This window comes from Ambystoma mexicanum, chromosome 14 (genome assembly GCF_040938575.1).
Source record: "Ambystoma mexicanum isolate Mex_15411 chromosome 14, UKY_AmexF1_1, whole genome shotgun sequence".
Lineage (NCBI taxonomy): Eukaryota > Metazoa > Chordata > Amphibia > Caudata > Ambystomatidae > Ambystoma > Ambystoma mexicanum.
This window is the reverse complement of record NC_090940.1, coordinates 132,147,597-132,162,846: the sequence shown is the minus strand read 5'-3', so window position 1 is coordinate 132,162,846 and position 15,250 is coordinate 132,147,597. Positions and strand designations below refer to the sequence as shown.

At 45.4% G+C, this 15,250-nt stretch overlaps 1 protein-coding gene across 2 annotated transcripts in view; it reads right to left on the bottom strand.

Annotated features, from left to right (window-relative positions):
- ZFYVE26 (zinc finger FYVE-type containing 26) overlaps positions 1-15,250 on the bottom strand; it is a 1,501,667-nt gene that overhangs the window by 1,368,602 nt on the left and 117,815 nt on the right. For both annotated transcript variants that reach the window (XM_069638726.1, XM_069638727.1), the window contains exons 7-8: positions 4,730-4,818; positions 2,845-3,002 (exon numbers count right to left, since the gene is read on the bottom strand). In XM_069638726.1, coding sequence (XP_069494827.1) covers positions 2,845-3,002; positions 4,730-4,818 — 247 coding nt within the window. The remainder of the gene's footprint in view (positions 1-2,844; positions 3,003-4,729; positions 4,819-15,250) is intronic.

Genomic DNA, 15,250 nt, shown 5'->3' with positions numbered 1-15,250 from the left:
CCCCCTCACGACATGGGTGGGCAGAGGTGAAGGTACCATGACTGCAGAGGTCTCAACTTGAAAAACAAATGTACAAAAAAAGACCAGATGCCCACCAAGCACGCTCTCGAGGGAGAGCATGTGTGTGGGGGGGGGGGGGGAGTACTGCTTTTTCTGCCTTATCCACCCACCCCCTACACACTAGGCCCACTGCCAGGCCCAAAACATGCTTATGGGGACAGGCGGTCCCAGCTAAAGGCCCCTGCTGCCAATGTTTTTTTAAAAATGCTCTCTTGGGAGCAGCAGTCCCCCGCTGAAGGCCCCTACCCCCAATATTATGGCACCACGCCCGCAGCAGCCCAAATCCACTGACACAGGGGAGGGGAGAAGTAGAGGGCCAATGCCATTTCTTTGTTTCTCAGGGTAGGGGCGGGGCGTTGGCATAAAAACTTTGAAGATCACTGCCTAGATGATGGGTGGAGATAACACTAGTTGTATGAAAGTTCTTTGTATTTGTATTGGAAAATGCTTGCTGATGTAATCTGAGAATAACATGTATGGACAAACAACAAATAACCGTAATGTGTTGTTGATGGTGATGATACTGAGCCACAGATAATATGGAGCGATCGATAATGCAGAGCCATTAATAATAATAAGTCACTGACGATTTGGAGCACAATGTGGAACCAGTAATGATTCATAGCCACTGACGATTCAGAGCCACCAATATTGAGACACTAGTTCTACAGTACCAATGTTGCTCAACCACATCTTCATATCCACTGATAATGCCGGACCACTGACAATACTGGAAAACTTACCAAGCCAATACTCTGCGACTGAAGATAGCATGCCACCGATTTGATTGAGCCACTGATTCCACCCATTTAGTGCTCCATGTTACCAAACAAACAAGATTGCAGCGTTTCTGTATTGTGTATGCCATTCTACAACGCAATTTCTTTTGGCGTCAGAATACCTGTCTTCAGCTTACCGTAATCATGGCAGCCAGATAAGGCCAAAGGATGATGCAACCTCATCATATGCACTTTGAAAACTTACTCAACTTTCTAGTTATAGCAAGATTTGAGAAAGCTCTCAGCCTGCCAACCAACATACTAAAAAGGGGAAAGGAGCACCTGTGGTTTTCTTCTCTTGGCAGCTTTTTCTCTGAACCAAAGTTTCCCGACCCAGATCCCTTAGCACTTCACTTAAGATAATAGTGGTTCATCAGTCAACCCTCTCCCTTCATCGGTCATTCCCCAATCCTTCTTTGTTTGTTGTACACTGTGTAAAATGGATGTATTTGAGAGAGACAGCGACAGAGAGTCAGAGAGGGAGACAGCAAGAGACGGAGACAGCGCGGGGGACCGAGACAGCACAGGGAGACAAAGACAGAAGAAGGGTGACAGGGGAAGGGAGAGGGGGTGGGGAGAGGCAGAGTGGGAGACCCACAGAGTGGGGGAGAACCAGAGGCAGGCCAAGGGGGACCAAGGGTCAGGCCGGGGGTGATCAAGGGGCAGGCCGGGGGTGACCAAGAGGCAAACAGAGAGAAAGAACAGGGCAGAGGTAGACTGGGCGAGTGAGAGACGGAGCGACAAGCGTGTTTGACAGCTGAAAAGTGAAAGGAAATAGAAGTGGTCTGCAGAGGCCAGTGGCAGAAGTGTGGGGATGAGACCATGTTGTGTTTTGTTATGCCTTGCTATCCCAAGTTATGACTTGCTACATGTGGATTCTTGATTGCAACTTTCCTTTACCTGATCATCATTCTGCTACTTTCCACCTCATGCCACATACATCGACCAGCCACTCACACACTGCAGGTAAATACCAGGTACTATACTCCCCTGCACACACAAACACCCTCCAAACTCTACAACTCTGCCCCCAGCTTTTATCACACAGCCCTCCAGTAACCCTCAATCCATCCTCGGTCTCAAGGCAGACTTAGTTAGTAGCAAATCGAGCATAATACTTACAACTAAGGCTCTAGCATTGATGCACATAGCCATAGTGCCCTCACCTGGAACCAGACTGGCAGAAACAACACAGGTTCTTCTACTCTTCACTCATAAACACTTCAGGTTTTGCATCTTTCCTCTCCATCCAATAACTTCACCACCTCTATGTTTTACAGGACACAGTGCCAAGAGGCTGCCAAAAAAACTGAATTTGTACTATAGAAGACCACTTAACATTACACCATTTTGGGTGATAATTTGCCCTTTCACAGTAGAACAATAAGTTGCCATTTGTGAAGCATTGACTGTTGCTGCTGCTAACCGTTTTTTCACAGCCGCAAGAATCGACAGAGGAAGCCACTAGCTGATTGGGTGCACATACAACAAATCTCCACCTGAACTGCTAGGCACATATAACACACCACTCTGGTGGACACTGGCCGCAGGCAATGCTACCTGCACACATCAGCAACGACTATGACAAATTCGGTCTTGCTGGTCACATAATTCTTCCACCTACTCACAGTAGACTGCGCCTCAAAATCTCGGATATCAGTATGCAGTGAAGACCTATGACAAATTTGGGGACGTTGGACACATAGCGAGTGTCTAGCACTCACGCCATTTTCGGACTCCTCCCAGCACCTATGCACATGCCTGACATAATAGGTTGATTTCTACCGGAGCCTGGCCAGGCTTTATTTGGCCAAATGCATACCGGAATTCTAATCCTACTCTGTCACCTCCAACACTCTGGACTTCGGTCCCCAAGGGTATTCCCACCAACAGCGCATTGAGACTATAATAATGGTAAAAGGTGCTATATAAATGACAACTGCAATACAATCTAACACACCGTTTTGGTAAATACCACAATAACCCTGATGTTAAAACCCTTTACCTGTTAAATCCTGACCTCTGGATGGAACCTTCTGAAGCAGAGCAAGAACACTGCCCTCATCCAGAGACGGCAGGTCGGTCAGGTGATGGAGGCTGTAGAGTGACGAGTGGCAGTCCAGGCTGTGAAGGTGGCGCAAAAGATCACGCTTAGGGATATTGCTGAATCATAAAAAATGGAAAAACAGACTTCTTAGTCCATATTGTCTGTCGCACATATAAAATTGTAACAATTGAAAACTTACAGAGGTCAAACTTGGCTTCGAGGATGAACAGAACAGCACATGCTACACTACATTAGCATGGTTTTGTTCGAATATTAACACAAAACTATCAAAATAATGTGGCAATAGTAACAACTGGACTCCTATGTGTGGCACAGAGACGTGGTTTCACAGGTATGGGTGCATTTTACAGTCACGTCTCCTCTCAAGCAATCTAGACCCTGTACCTTGTCAGTCTCTTAGATTTCCTGGTGGAGCACATTGGAGACACGTACCTCATTTCATCAAATTCTCATAATTTATAGAAGACCTGCCCAACTTGCCTTCCCATTCCCCTGAGACATGCCAAACACATTCATGAAAGTATGATAATAGAACAGACTATAAACAGGCAAGACCAAGAACAAAAACAAAACAAAAACAAATGGGGAAAAAAGGAAAGTGTGCATGAAACTCTGTTGTTGCTTTTTCCACTTGAAATGGTCCTGGAGTTGGTTTCCTTAAATAAAGCAACATGCTTCTTTGCTTCTTTATACTAGCAGAACACACATCATTTGTCACTGGAATTTACTGGGAATAGTATTCGACTCAATCCCCATAAACTCCACCAGGCTTGCATACACGAATGGAAAGTGGGTCCTCTGGATACGGTTTCTTGGTTTACGTACGTAAAGAACACAGATGACTGTTCTAGAAGCACCCTCCCCCATCCTTCTTGCTGGTACCAACCCTGCATTCTGAAAATTATTGTTTGACTGCAGGTCACCTTCCTTGGGATTTTACCCGCTCTTTGAAGTATGTTTACTCTTCGTTTTAATGAGGTTTTGTTCTGCATATACATTGTTTGCCCACAGAGCCATTCCTGGCCAACCTTCCTTAGAACATTAATTTATTTATGCATTTATAAAGCGCACTAAAACCTTAAGCATCAAGGCGCTAGTACATACACTTAAGACAGACATGATAACTCATCTAACATGTGTTCGGGAACAAACAGGAACATGTAAACAAGGCAGCTGTGATTCCTTATTACATATGCAGCGCACCAGTGTACTTAGTTCACAACAGCGGTGAGTTCGCAGAGAAAAGTAAAGTCTTCCGATGTTTCCTGAGCATCCAGTAAGATTGTTCAGCTCTGAGTGACATTGTTAAAGAGTTCCAAGTCTTGGATGTGGTAACCGGGGCAACTGGACCCCCTCCACCCCCCTACTCTCTTTCACCTATATCCTGGGATGGTAAGTTGGTGAGAGTAGGAGGAGCGGGTGGGTTTGGTAGATTGCGTTTTGGAGAATTTCTGGGAGAGATAACTACTGGCTCTGTTGGCAAGGTATTTGTGTGTAATAGCTAAGGATTTAAAGATGATACACTCGCAGGTAGGTAGGCAAGTACATGTGTGAATTGCTTTTTCACCTGGTTATATAACATTCCCTTTTATTGCTAATAGCGGGCCTAAATGGCTCCCGTAAGAATGAACAATCATATGTGCTATAGTCCTTCCCCTTACTCAATGATGAATATCATACAAGGAGATCGAACACTTTTGAAGGCCAAAGTTGCAAATAATATATGTCCCCATGCAACCACTGATGGCACGGGCCACAACACCCCAGATACTACCAGTCTAAACCATGCATACATGCCCAGGTGAAGTCTATTGCACATTACCTGTTTTGACTTATGCACCACTCCAGAACCTCCAGCTGGGCCCAAAGTCCATCACAAAATTCTTTTAACACAGAATCGCTCCACAAATCCTAAAGGGAAATCGATATATGCAAAAGGTGAATGCCTACTGTGCTCAGAAATGTTCATTTAAAATTGGGTTATTCATATACACCTTCTAATCTGATGGAATAGACTATCATTACAATGGGAAGGTGGGGCTGTCAAGCCTCTCGTGCTCACACACCGGAGTGATCATTAGGAAACGGATCTGTGTGATTTGGCTGCGACAGAATTGTTTGCAGCGGAATTGACTGTAGACAATTTCATCACAAAACCAATTCTGCCACGGCCAAACTACACAAATGTATGCCCCCAAACCCCCAATACATTCCCATCCCCCCCACTTATCTTTTGCACGTTCGCTTCCTTCTGACCCTGCAGCGTCAGTTCCATCCCACTTACGTGGGTCGGATCCAACGCCGCAGGATCCCCTTTTCTCTTTTTCCCGTCCCCTGCCTCCAATCCTCAGGAAGTGGGGGGGGGACCCCCCTGCAACCGCCCCCCAAGCCCCGAAGACCATCAATACCGAACATGGGGAGCAGGGGACACCACTACGTTTGGTAGTGATTACCCAATTTGATCGATTTTTATTGATCGAATGGTATTGGTCAAATTCACCCAGATGTACCATTTGATCAATTAAAATCGATAAAATTGGGTAATAACTTTGAAAACATCTAAGAGATAAAGATACAACTGGCAGCACAACCACATTTAGTTTGGTCATTGTATGCACACATAGGTCCTGTGCCTAGAAAAGGATTTAAAGGTGTGGCTCTGATGTCATACTAACGGAAATACATCTATTATTATTTTTAGGGTATTTTATGATTCAGATGTGAACCTTCATATTATAGCCACACTTCCAAATGGCAGGATATATTCAAATAAAGACCTACATTGCCTCCAGCAGTACCATCTCACAACACGTCTACATGCCCAAGCACATCAAGTGTTGCAAGGCCCACAGAATGGCATAAATAAAACCATTCACAAGACTGACATAAATTCAGTAACGTGATTCTGGAAGGAAAACATATGGCTCCTCCTTTGAGCACTAGCCTAGACAGTCATTCTTTGGCATCAGGCAGACAGGCTCCGGAATATCCGTAAGTGAGAATGTTTACAACACAACATGTGACTAATGCAACAGGAGTGTACATTGGAAATTAAATAAAGGAATTTGTTTCAGATTGGCCCTTGGGACTCAGGAACCTACTTGAAAGTGTGAGGCGATATCCTGACCATATCGGGCACCAAAACATTTGCAGATTTATTTTATTAGAATTATTTTTATTTATTGCATATAATATGGAAGTATCTTCCATCATATTAGTATGAGATAACTTATCTATAAGTGCTGCTGGTTTCATTCCTCGAACTCTACAACTGGGAGGTGTCGCAGCCAATCACAGTCCTTGTTAAGGCAGAAAGTCCCTTTTTCTCACTCAAGTCTTTCTGCTGGCTATTCTGAGTTTTATGACCTTTATTATGTCAACAATAAGACTTTCTATAGTCTCTCTGATTACCGAAAAAATCTATTTGTGATGTGCTGCCTTGGTACCACATATTGCTAGGAAGGCACGGGCACTGCAATAGTGTCCTATAAGGTTTCTAGGTACATTTCCTTACACCAAGAGAGGTGTCCTTATGACGTGCTGGTGGCAGAGCTTTACAGGTTTTTTCACAAGGTTTAACAGCAGTGTAGCCATTTCACCACAATACTAGCCATTTGTTCCCTGAAAAGAAGTGAAATGAATGCCTGGATCTTTTAAAGTTCTGTAAAATAGCAACTGACTTTGTTGCCTTTCTTGTATGTTTTTCACGGCAGAAACAGCTATCTATATCAATTTGCCAACATGTGATCTGACCCAGAACTCACAGAGGCAACCCTATCTGAATGAAAAATGGTTTAGAACTTGAGGCTCTGTCAGACACCTCAAACTACATACCTGTGAGTTCCCTCCTCACTTATGTCTATGGAAATATGTGTGAGGCTGGTGTCCACTGATTCAGAGCCTGCTAAAAGTTGAATGGTGCATGAGATGTGATTGAAGCGGTTTTTGTCACCACCAGCCCTCAGAGTGTATATCGCTAAAGATCCTAACCCACTAACTGGAGCTGTTAATGAGCACTTTGAAGGAATCTACTCAGCTGAGGATCTAGCTGGAAGTTCGATCGCTGGAATCCTGATCCTCTTGCAAGGTAAATCTCTGTAGAAACCCACCTCTGGTGATCCCTCCCCTTGATCCATCACTGCAGTGTTTGTGTGCTCACTTGACGCATGAGACCCTGTATATCATCTTTCCAGAAGTGAGAGCACAGTTTGGTTTCTGGAGAATCAACAGCGCTGTTTTGGCCATGGACGGTGGTACCAGCGGGTTACCTCCGACCTCGTAATGATGCCCTTAGTACTTACCTGTACATATTTCTTTGATCTGCAATTTGTTGGGTACATTTGTAGTACTTTAGTGCACATTCTATTATTGTGTGCTGTAAGGGCGCAAAGGTAAGGCCCAGATACAAGGGTGACATAGTTTTGGTTATCAACTTTTATTAACCAGTCAAAGGGTTGGAAAAACAGCCTCTCCGTCCCTAAAGCTAAGAAGGGTTTCCCCGACTCAAAGAAATCTAAGGAAAACGTTTGGATGTGAAATAAATAGTCACTGTTGCGTCCAAAAACCCTGATCCTAAAACTAGTAACTTAAATGTAATGTGCAAGGATGCTATATTCAGAACTGAAGTAATGATGACAGTTCTTAACAGAAAGTTCACAATGCTTCGCGTTATCAAGAAAACTAAATGTTCCTTTTCCACAATGTCATATTCCAATGATTAGAGATTAGCTCCTTTCCCCTGGATTTCTTCTTGTTCTACTTGACAAGTTAGGAGCTTGTCTCCTTGTGTGGTTTCCTTTACTAGGCAAAAATGACAACAAATAAAATAAAGCACCAAATTCACTCAACCAGGGAACTTGGCTCCATTTTCTTGGACTGTCCAAGCTTTCCCCCCAAAGGTGTACACCAAAAGTTTCCCGCTTTCCCATGAACGCCACCTTCTTTGTTTAATGATGGTTTAAATCTGGTTCACTCTCCTGCCAAACACACATGAGGAAATTATAACGCATAATCGCTGTTAATCTCCTCTTTTCATCTCATTGGGTCCCAAACCATGTACTTTCTTGAATGAGCTTCACCTTATTCTTAGACCTTCATATGGGTTCAAGTCCCAGACTCGCAATGATGCATCATACCAGCTTGGTGTCCTCTCCTGCCTGGCATAAGGTTTCTTCTTGTCTGTCTCTTTTGCTTTCAGGGTCCCAGACCCTCTTATTCTCTGGCTCTCTTATGGGTGTGGGTCCCATACTCACAATGCAGTGTCACAATAGCTTGGTTTCCAGTTCTGCCAACTGCTTTATCTTTTTCTGGAATTTGTATGGGGACCAGACACGGTCTTTGGTGCACCCCGGACCTCTCAGACTTGTCTCAGCAACCCAGTTACCTTTGGGTTAAGTGAGGGGTCTTTCAGCAATTACTGGAATCTTTCAGCCACTCTGTTGGGTATCCAAGGGCGTTGTTGCCTCCCAGACTCTTTGCTCTCTGCTGCGGCTCTGCAGCGGTCAGAGGGAAGCAGACAGAGGTTTTCCTGTTTCCTTGCTTCTGCTGCAGAGCGGCTCCGACAGCCTCCCTCTGTTCTCGGTCCTTCTTCCTTCCGGTTCTGTTTCTCCTGATGCGGCCCTGCAGTCGGGAAGACTGGTTCTGCCCACAGACTGCCCCGTTCCGCTCTGCCCTGGGCTCCTCTCTCGCCCTCTTCCATTCCTCTTCCCTTGCAACGTCTGCGCAACCAGGCTGTCTGTCCTTCTCTCTCGCCTGCCAACTGCAGACAGACTCAGGTCCCTTCAGCCTCCTCTGCTTGCCAGGCCCAACAGCTTGTTGGCCATTAGTTGCTTCTGGGAGGATCTCCTCTTCTGGGGTTACTCCAGGGAAGGCTGGACACTTTGTCAGCACCCAAAGGTTCCCCGTCTTCAAGATAGGCAAACTTGGCCACAACCCCTTGTCTGGCAGCACAGCTTCCCTCTTCCTGGTGCCTCGAGAGAGGGTTTGACAACACTTCCTGGTTTCCCTTCTCTATATCTACTACTGCTGGACCAAAAGGAAGTCTGTAAGCACTAGACTGTTCAATGTGGTTCCCATGGGTAATCTTCATGCGTCCGCACTTTTCCCTCGTCGCAGTACTAATCTTATGGCTCTTTTGTGAGTCACTGGGGTTCTTCTTCATCACAATACTGGGAAAGGGATCTTCACTGAGGACATTCCTATTCTTCCTCGTCCCAGTACTTTCTAAGGGAACGGTAAGGTGACAATAACTCATGAGCCTTTTAGGGAAGAGCTTGTTCTTAGGGTTGTAGGTTGGGGGGGGGGGTCTAGGGTCAGGTGATTGGCAGGGATACTGCATTCTCTTCATATAATCGTCCCCAGTCACACAGGGAGGATCACACCCCATGAAATCCTCCCGCTGAGTACCACCCCCAGGGGGAGTATCGGTTAGCAGCCTCACCTCCCTAGCCTCATGAGGTGGGGCTCCCTTTATGGGAGAAGGGACAACATCAGAAGATTCGTCATAGTGCTATGGGTTTGTCAATTGTATCAAATTGTAACACCTTTCCCCTTCTAAGAGTGAAAACCTGATTGCTGTGCCTGACTATAAGAAGAGTCAGGTTAAAGATAAGGGAAAACGGTTGTATAGGAATTGTTCGTTTTGCAACTGTTCGAATGACAACTGACCTTTTCACAATTGACCGAATTGTGAAGGTCAATTGTACCATATATGTGGGGGAACCCCCCCCACAGCCCCCCCACCCAACGCCAAACCCCCCAAAACCCATATATATAACCAAACCGATATATATATATATATATCGGTCAATTGTGAAAAGGTCAATTGTGACCCTTTAAATTCGGTCAATTGTTCATTTGAACAATTGTAAACAAACAATTTGGGTAATACCGGGAAAACTAGACTACCACTAACTAATATCCTTAAGCGCTCAAGAGACGTTTGGAAAATCTTCCCAACAGACACAACTTGAACTTGTAGCGAACCTCAGAGATCCACATTATCACCATTTATAACAAATATCTGTGTTTTGAACTGGATTACTGTTATTGAGTTGAAGTTCCATTCATAAGTGGAAAATAACAAATAGCCACTGACAACCTGGATAATTTACAGGCTCTCTCAAGTTGTTTATCCAAAAGGGAATTCTGCTGAGTGTGATGAAGCCCCCTCTCTGGCTCTGTAGACAGCTGGCAGGGTGCCCTTTGAGTTAGGGCCTCCCAAAGCCAGCAGATGATTTATCCCGAGGTGGAATGAGGAGGATAGGACAAACATCTTCTAGGGTCTGTCTCAATGCCACCTCAGTGCATCTGAAAGCCACAGAGCACGCCTCATCACAGGACTAAGAAAATTCCATCACATCACCCTCATCCTTAAGGAGCTGCACTGACAACCTCTTCAAGCATGCATCATGTTCAAGACTGCCAGCATCACCTACAAAGCAACCCTAAACAAAACACACTCTACTTGGCTAAGAACTTCTCCACATCCAGAGGCCAGCAAACCACCACAAACCACAACATCACCAGGATGAAAGAGGGGGCAAATAGTTGTGCAATAAGACTGGCCCCATCCACCCAACCAGATTTTCCACCTCTAGAGATCCCTTCTCGATTGCATACTACTTATCCACTTTGTACAGTGCCCCCTTGCTTCCCAGGTAGGTCTGTGCTTTATAAATGCCATACATGCATATGTCACAGGCCAACTGTTATCAGACCCCTTTCAAAAACTCACAGGAGGAACAAACCCCTCCAGTGTCCAAAGAATCATGAGGGATCACTTAGTAAAGCTCCTGTGGCACATGGGCTATGAGAGCATACTTTTCACAGGACCCACGAATGTAATGGGCCTGCTCATCCGTGAAGTCTGCGGTATCACGAATAAAACCTGCAAATCTACTGGCTCATTCCAAGCGTCCCCGGGATTTTAAAAGAAGAGATGGGAATGATATGACATGATCGTTTATTTATATAGCGCCTATACACAATGTGTTTCAAAGCGCTTCAAGGCAAGGGAGGGAACAAGTGAAAATACAACCACATTCTTACAGGCCATGAACAGTAAGAATGTGAAATTAATATATCGTACTCGGCCTGACGACATTTCAGATAGTGCAAGAGCTAAGACATAGATAAGGAAGGGAGGGGGAGAGTGACTCAAGTCCTCACCCAATGGCTTTACCTCTCGCAAACTCAGGCAAAGGCAGCTTTCTCTAGCCCACCATGAAATTGCCACCAGGGTTCACAGAGTTAGGTCTCCTGCTTTCCACAAATACCACTTATAGGTGCAGACTACTAGTTGACAACCCACGGGAAGGGAGAAGACACCTATATAAGTAAGGGAGCTCAGTTCAGCAGTGTGGGTTGCAGGAGCAAGAGGCTTGTGTTTGTTGAAGGCTGGAGTTTGGAAGGATGAAGAAGACCAGGAAATGGAAGGAGCGAGGGAGATTGTAGAGGGGGCAGCAGAGGTGAGCAGGAGAAGGTGGCGAGAGCTGAAGGAGTAGACTGGAGGGAGGAAGTGGAGTAGGACGCTGTAGTAACATCAGAGGAAAAGAGGGAGGAGGTAAAAGCTGGTGTGGATTGGAAAGAAGCAGTAGCATTAGAATGAAGGGATGAGGTAAAACTCGATTGGGGTAGAAGGAGGAGGCAACCTATGGAATGAAGCAGAAGCAGGTGGTGATAACAGAGGGGCAGAGGAAGGAGGTGGTTATAATAGGGGAGAATAGGAGGGAGGGGATAACATCAGATTCCAGGAGTGAGACTAACTACTAGTAACTTCAGGGGAGAATGGTACAGGGGGGGGGGGGGATTGGCAGAGGATGTCTAGATACAGAAGTAGCTAAATAAAATAGGTGATGGCAACACTCCAGACCATGGTTCTTCACCTGCCAAGCCATTATAAAATGGGAAAGACCATATGCAAATCACGCTTGGTCCCACATCAAAAGGGGCAGCCCAGCCCGAACATTTGGCTATAGTTTGTCTCCCTATGTGAGAGAGGGTATGCCCAGTTGTGGGTCCCTTTCTCACTGCGCCATAGGGAACCAAGCTGCACCTCACTGATGAGGCCCACCAAGGCCAAAACATGTCTGGGTTGCTTGTGTTTCTGTGCAGAGGAGACCTGGCCTAGCAGTTCGGGCTGGGCTGTTCTCATTCGTGGCAGTATCTGACTGATTTGCATAGGGTTGGTCACCTCTTAAATGGTGAAGACAGGCTAAAAAACAGGTGTGGAAGGTTGCCCAGAGCAGTGCCAGTGGTTCAGATTACTTCAAAACCTTCCACCCATCACTCTTTTGGTTATAGAAACAGAAGCATCAAGGTTGGGTCCAAACCCGCCAGCATAGGCAGGTTATGTTGGCTAAGTCAGCCCTTTTCATCCCCAGGCAGTGGGAGAAGAATCATAAGTGGCATGACAGGTAGATCTGTAGAGCGCTCATTCACCCACAAAGAGGTACCTCAGTGCTGAAGAAAGATAACAAATGTTCAATGTTACTCAACTCATTGGTACTCACGTTATTGACCTGGAAAGGATGAATGGAGAATGGATTTGCTGTGATTTCAGGTCAAAAGACCCACAGACCCACGCAAAAGCAAGGAACTGGTGAGGTCTTCAGGATTTGGCCAGGGTGCTCAAGGGACCCCTCTCTCACTACCCCTGCCAACTACGATTAAGCAGCTTGTTGGACACCGAAAAACATTCAACTAGCCAGAAGGCAAGAAGAAGGTGCAGGAAACCCTTGAGCCCACAAAGGGAAGAAGGAAGTGAAACACTCTCCCTTGTACCTTCACCAAGGAGGCATTGGAAATCCTGTGAGCCCACAATACTACAGCAGAGGAGGCGGCGTAGCCCCTGTGAACACTCTAAAGTCTGGAACCTTGAAGTCAGTGCTGAGGGGCCTGGCAGCCACAGCTAGGAATGAGGACAATCATATGGAGAAGCTTGTCCAGAATGGTTCTGTTATGATTATATTTTTCTTTTGATTGGGGAGCTCCCACCACATTTCCTTTAGTTCAGCCGCTTTATAAAATACTTAAAACCTTGAACCAAATAAGTGGTCTTGGCCTCCTTCATGGTCCTCAATGAAAGCTATGTGACGTGGTGAATAAAGTGGGATCAAGAAGCGTTACACTGGCTATCTGACCCAAACTACAATGCTAAGACTGACCCATCATCCTGGAGACCACACCACCCACCTGAATACTAGAAAAGCTTTTCTTCCTTCCAAAACCTTGCCAGATCCACCAATCAACCCATTGAGTCCATGCCCCCTACACCCTCCCTATAAGGGGGGCGTAGCCAGCCAGCATAGGCAGGTTCCAGCAAGCCAAGCCAGGTTGGCCTATTTTGGGCCAAGATGGTAGGAAGAGGAACACGACAGGGCCTGGGAGACTACAACCAGCTTAGCGAGGAAAGGGGTAAGGTCTGCCAAGTAAGGTCAGAGTGCTCAATGGATCCCCCTTGAGCTCTCTCTGCCAGATACAATCAAGAAGCTGATCACCCATCACGTCTATAGTGACCAAGGAGGTGGTCACGGGACCCCGGAAAGCCCACACCTAGAGAGAAGGCAAGAAGGTAACTTGGAACCCTATAAGCCTACAACTCCAGGAAGAAAGGAGGTGATGTGACTTTTCAGGCACCATCCCAACAGGAAATGACAGGGTTTGTGAACCCCAGGAGCATGCAACAATAGAGCTGGGAATGTAGCATAGCATCCACATCCCCCAGTGCTCTCGGGACTGGGGCCTTCACACCAGTAGCGAGGGGCCTGGCAGCTACATCTCGCACAGGAAATTATCGGGAAAAGCTCTCCAGACTAGACCTGCTTTTTTTTTTTTCTCCTCTGTGATCAAGCAGTAAAAGTAGAGCATTATCTATTGCATACCTACTGTCACGACTGAGAACAGTGTTTCTTTAAAAACTTAATTTGTGGCCCAAAATATTCTTGGTGGGGCTACATTACGCTACCTTTTGGAAAAGGCACAGGTGCTGCAAGACCACTACGGTGGTGATGGGACCAGAACACATATTTGATAACATAACCTGTTGGACCTATAGATTTATGTGGTCTTAAAAGAAACCTAATTCAACTACTGATCAGCACAGTTGAAAAATCTCTCTCACCAGCACTCTTAACCACGTTTGCCCAGATCTGTGTTCATGTGACGGATCCCAGTACAAAATCTCAGCAAGGCATACTCCCTCTCTCTAAGGCTGAAAAAAACTGTGGCGATTGCAACACCTACAGAACAATGTACCAGCAACAAAAAGCACTAGTTACAAAAGAAAACATAGCATCAGCCTCAAACATAGCATCAGCCTGGTGCAGATCTAGAGCTCCGCCCCTTCAAATGAGGATAGTAAAAACGTGGCTGCCCCCCCCCCCCCCCCAAAGAAAATAAAAGCAGTAGCCATGGAAAGGTAATTAAGCAGTCGAATTCGAAATATGGGAACCACATTATCGAAGGGCTCATATCCTGGCTTTGCCACTGAGATCATCTTATCTCACTGAACAATACAGTGCTGTGTTCTGTGAAAAGGTTATCCTTTCCATATTCGGGTGCCATTGTCAGCTCTTTCTTTTAATGTCGGCCATTAGTGTGGAAGGGATCCTAAATAGGAAAGACGGTACCAAATGCCACAGGCTGCTGACGAGTTTAATTTCAGGTCTGCTTATTTGACACAAAAACAGTTTGCTTTTTTATACAATTTAAAATGTTCTTTGTCACATCCACAATAACCATCTGCAACAGTGTTTCAAACAATCACTATCCTCGGGTGACCTTATGCCACAGTTTCTTTTTGTGAGCATACTTAAAAAGCATACTTAAAACTTTGAAATAAAGTAGTAATACCGATGAGAGCTGTTTGAGGCACCCATCAATTAGTATTCTGGTACTTCCCATGATGAAGGATAAAATACAGCTACAGCAGAATCATTCTCTCTCTGGTGAAAAAGCTTTTATTTAAGCATGGTCATGTTGACTATCATGTGATTTGTGTACTTTCCAAGGGAGGCCTACCAACCTTGTTATTTTAGTTCATGAAAGCCAAACATTAAGGAATAATTGCACCATCAAGTATGTGATGAACTAGAAAACAATGTCGTCAAGTGCTGAAATTGCAGTCTAGGCTCATATCTCAGCTTCACCATTTAACCGAAGTGTGAGATCCTGGGCAACTTCTTTAATAGAATAGTTCCTAACCTGTCCCTAAGTATCTCAACATTTTCAGCCCCTAAGAATGATTTAGTTCTATGGGTACACTCTTCAAAAAAAGCCTCACACATGACATGCTGCTATGTATAATAATGATGGTTTTGGTATATTGCAGACCACAATGTCA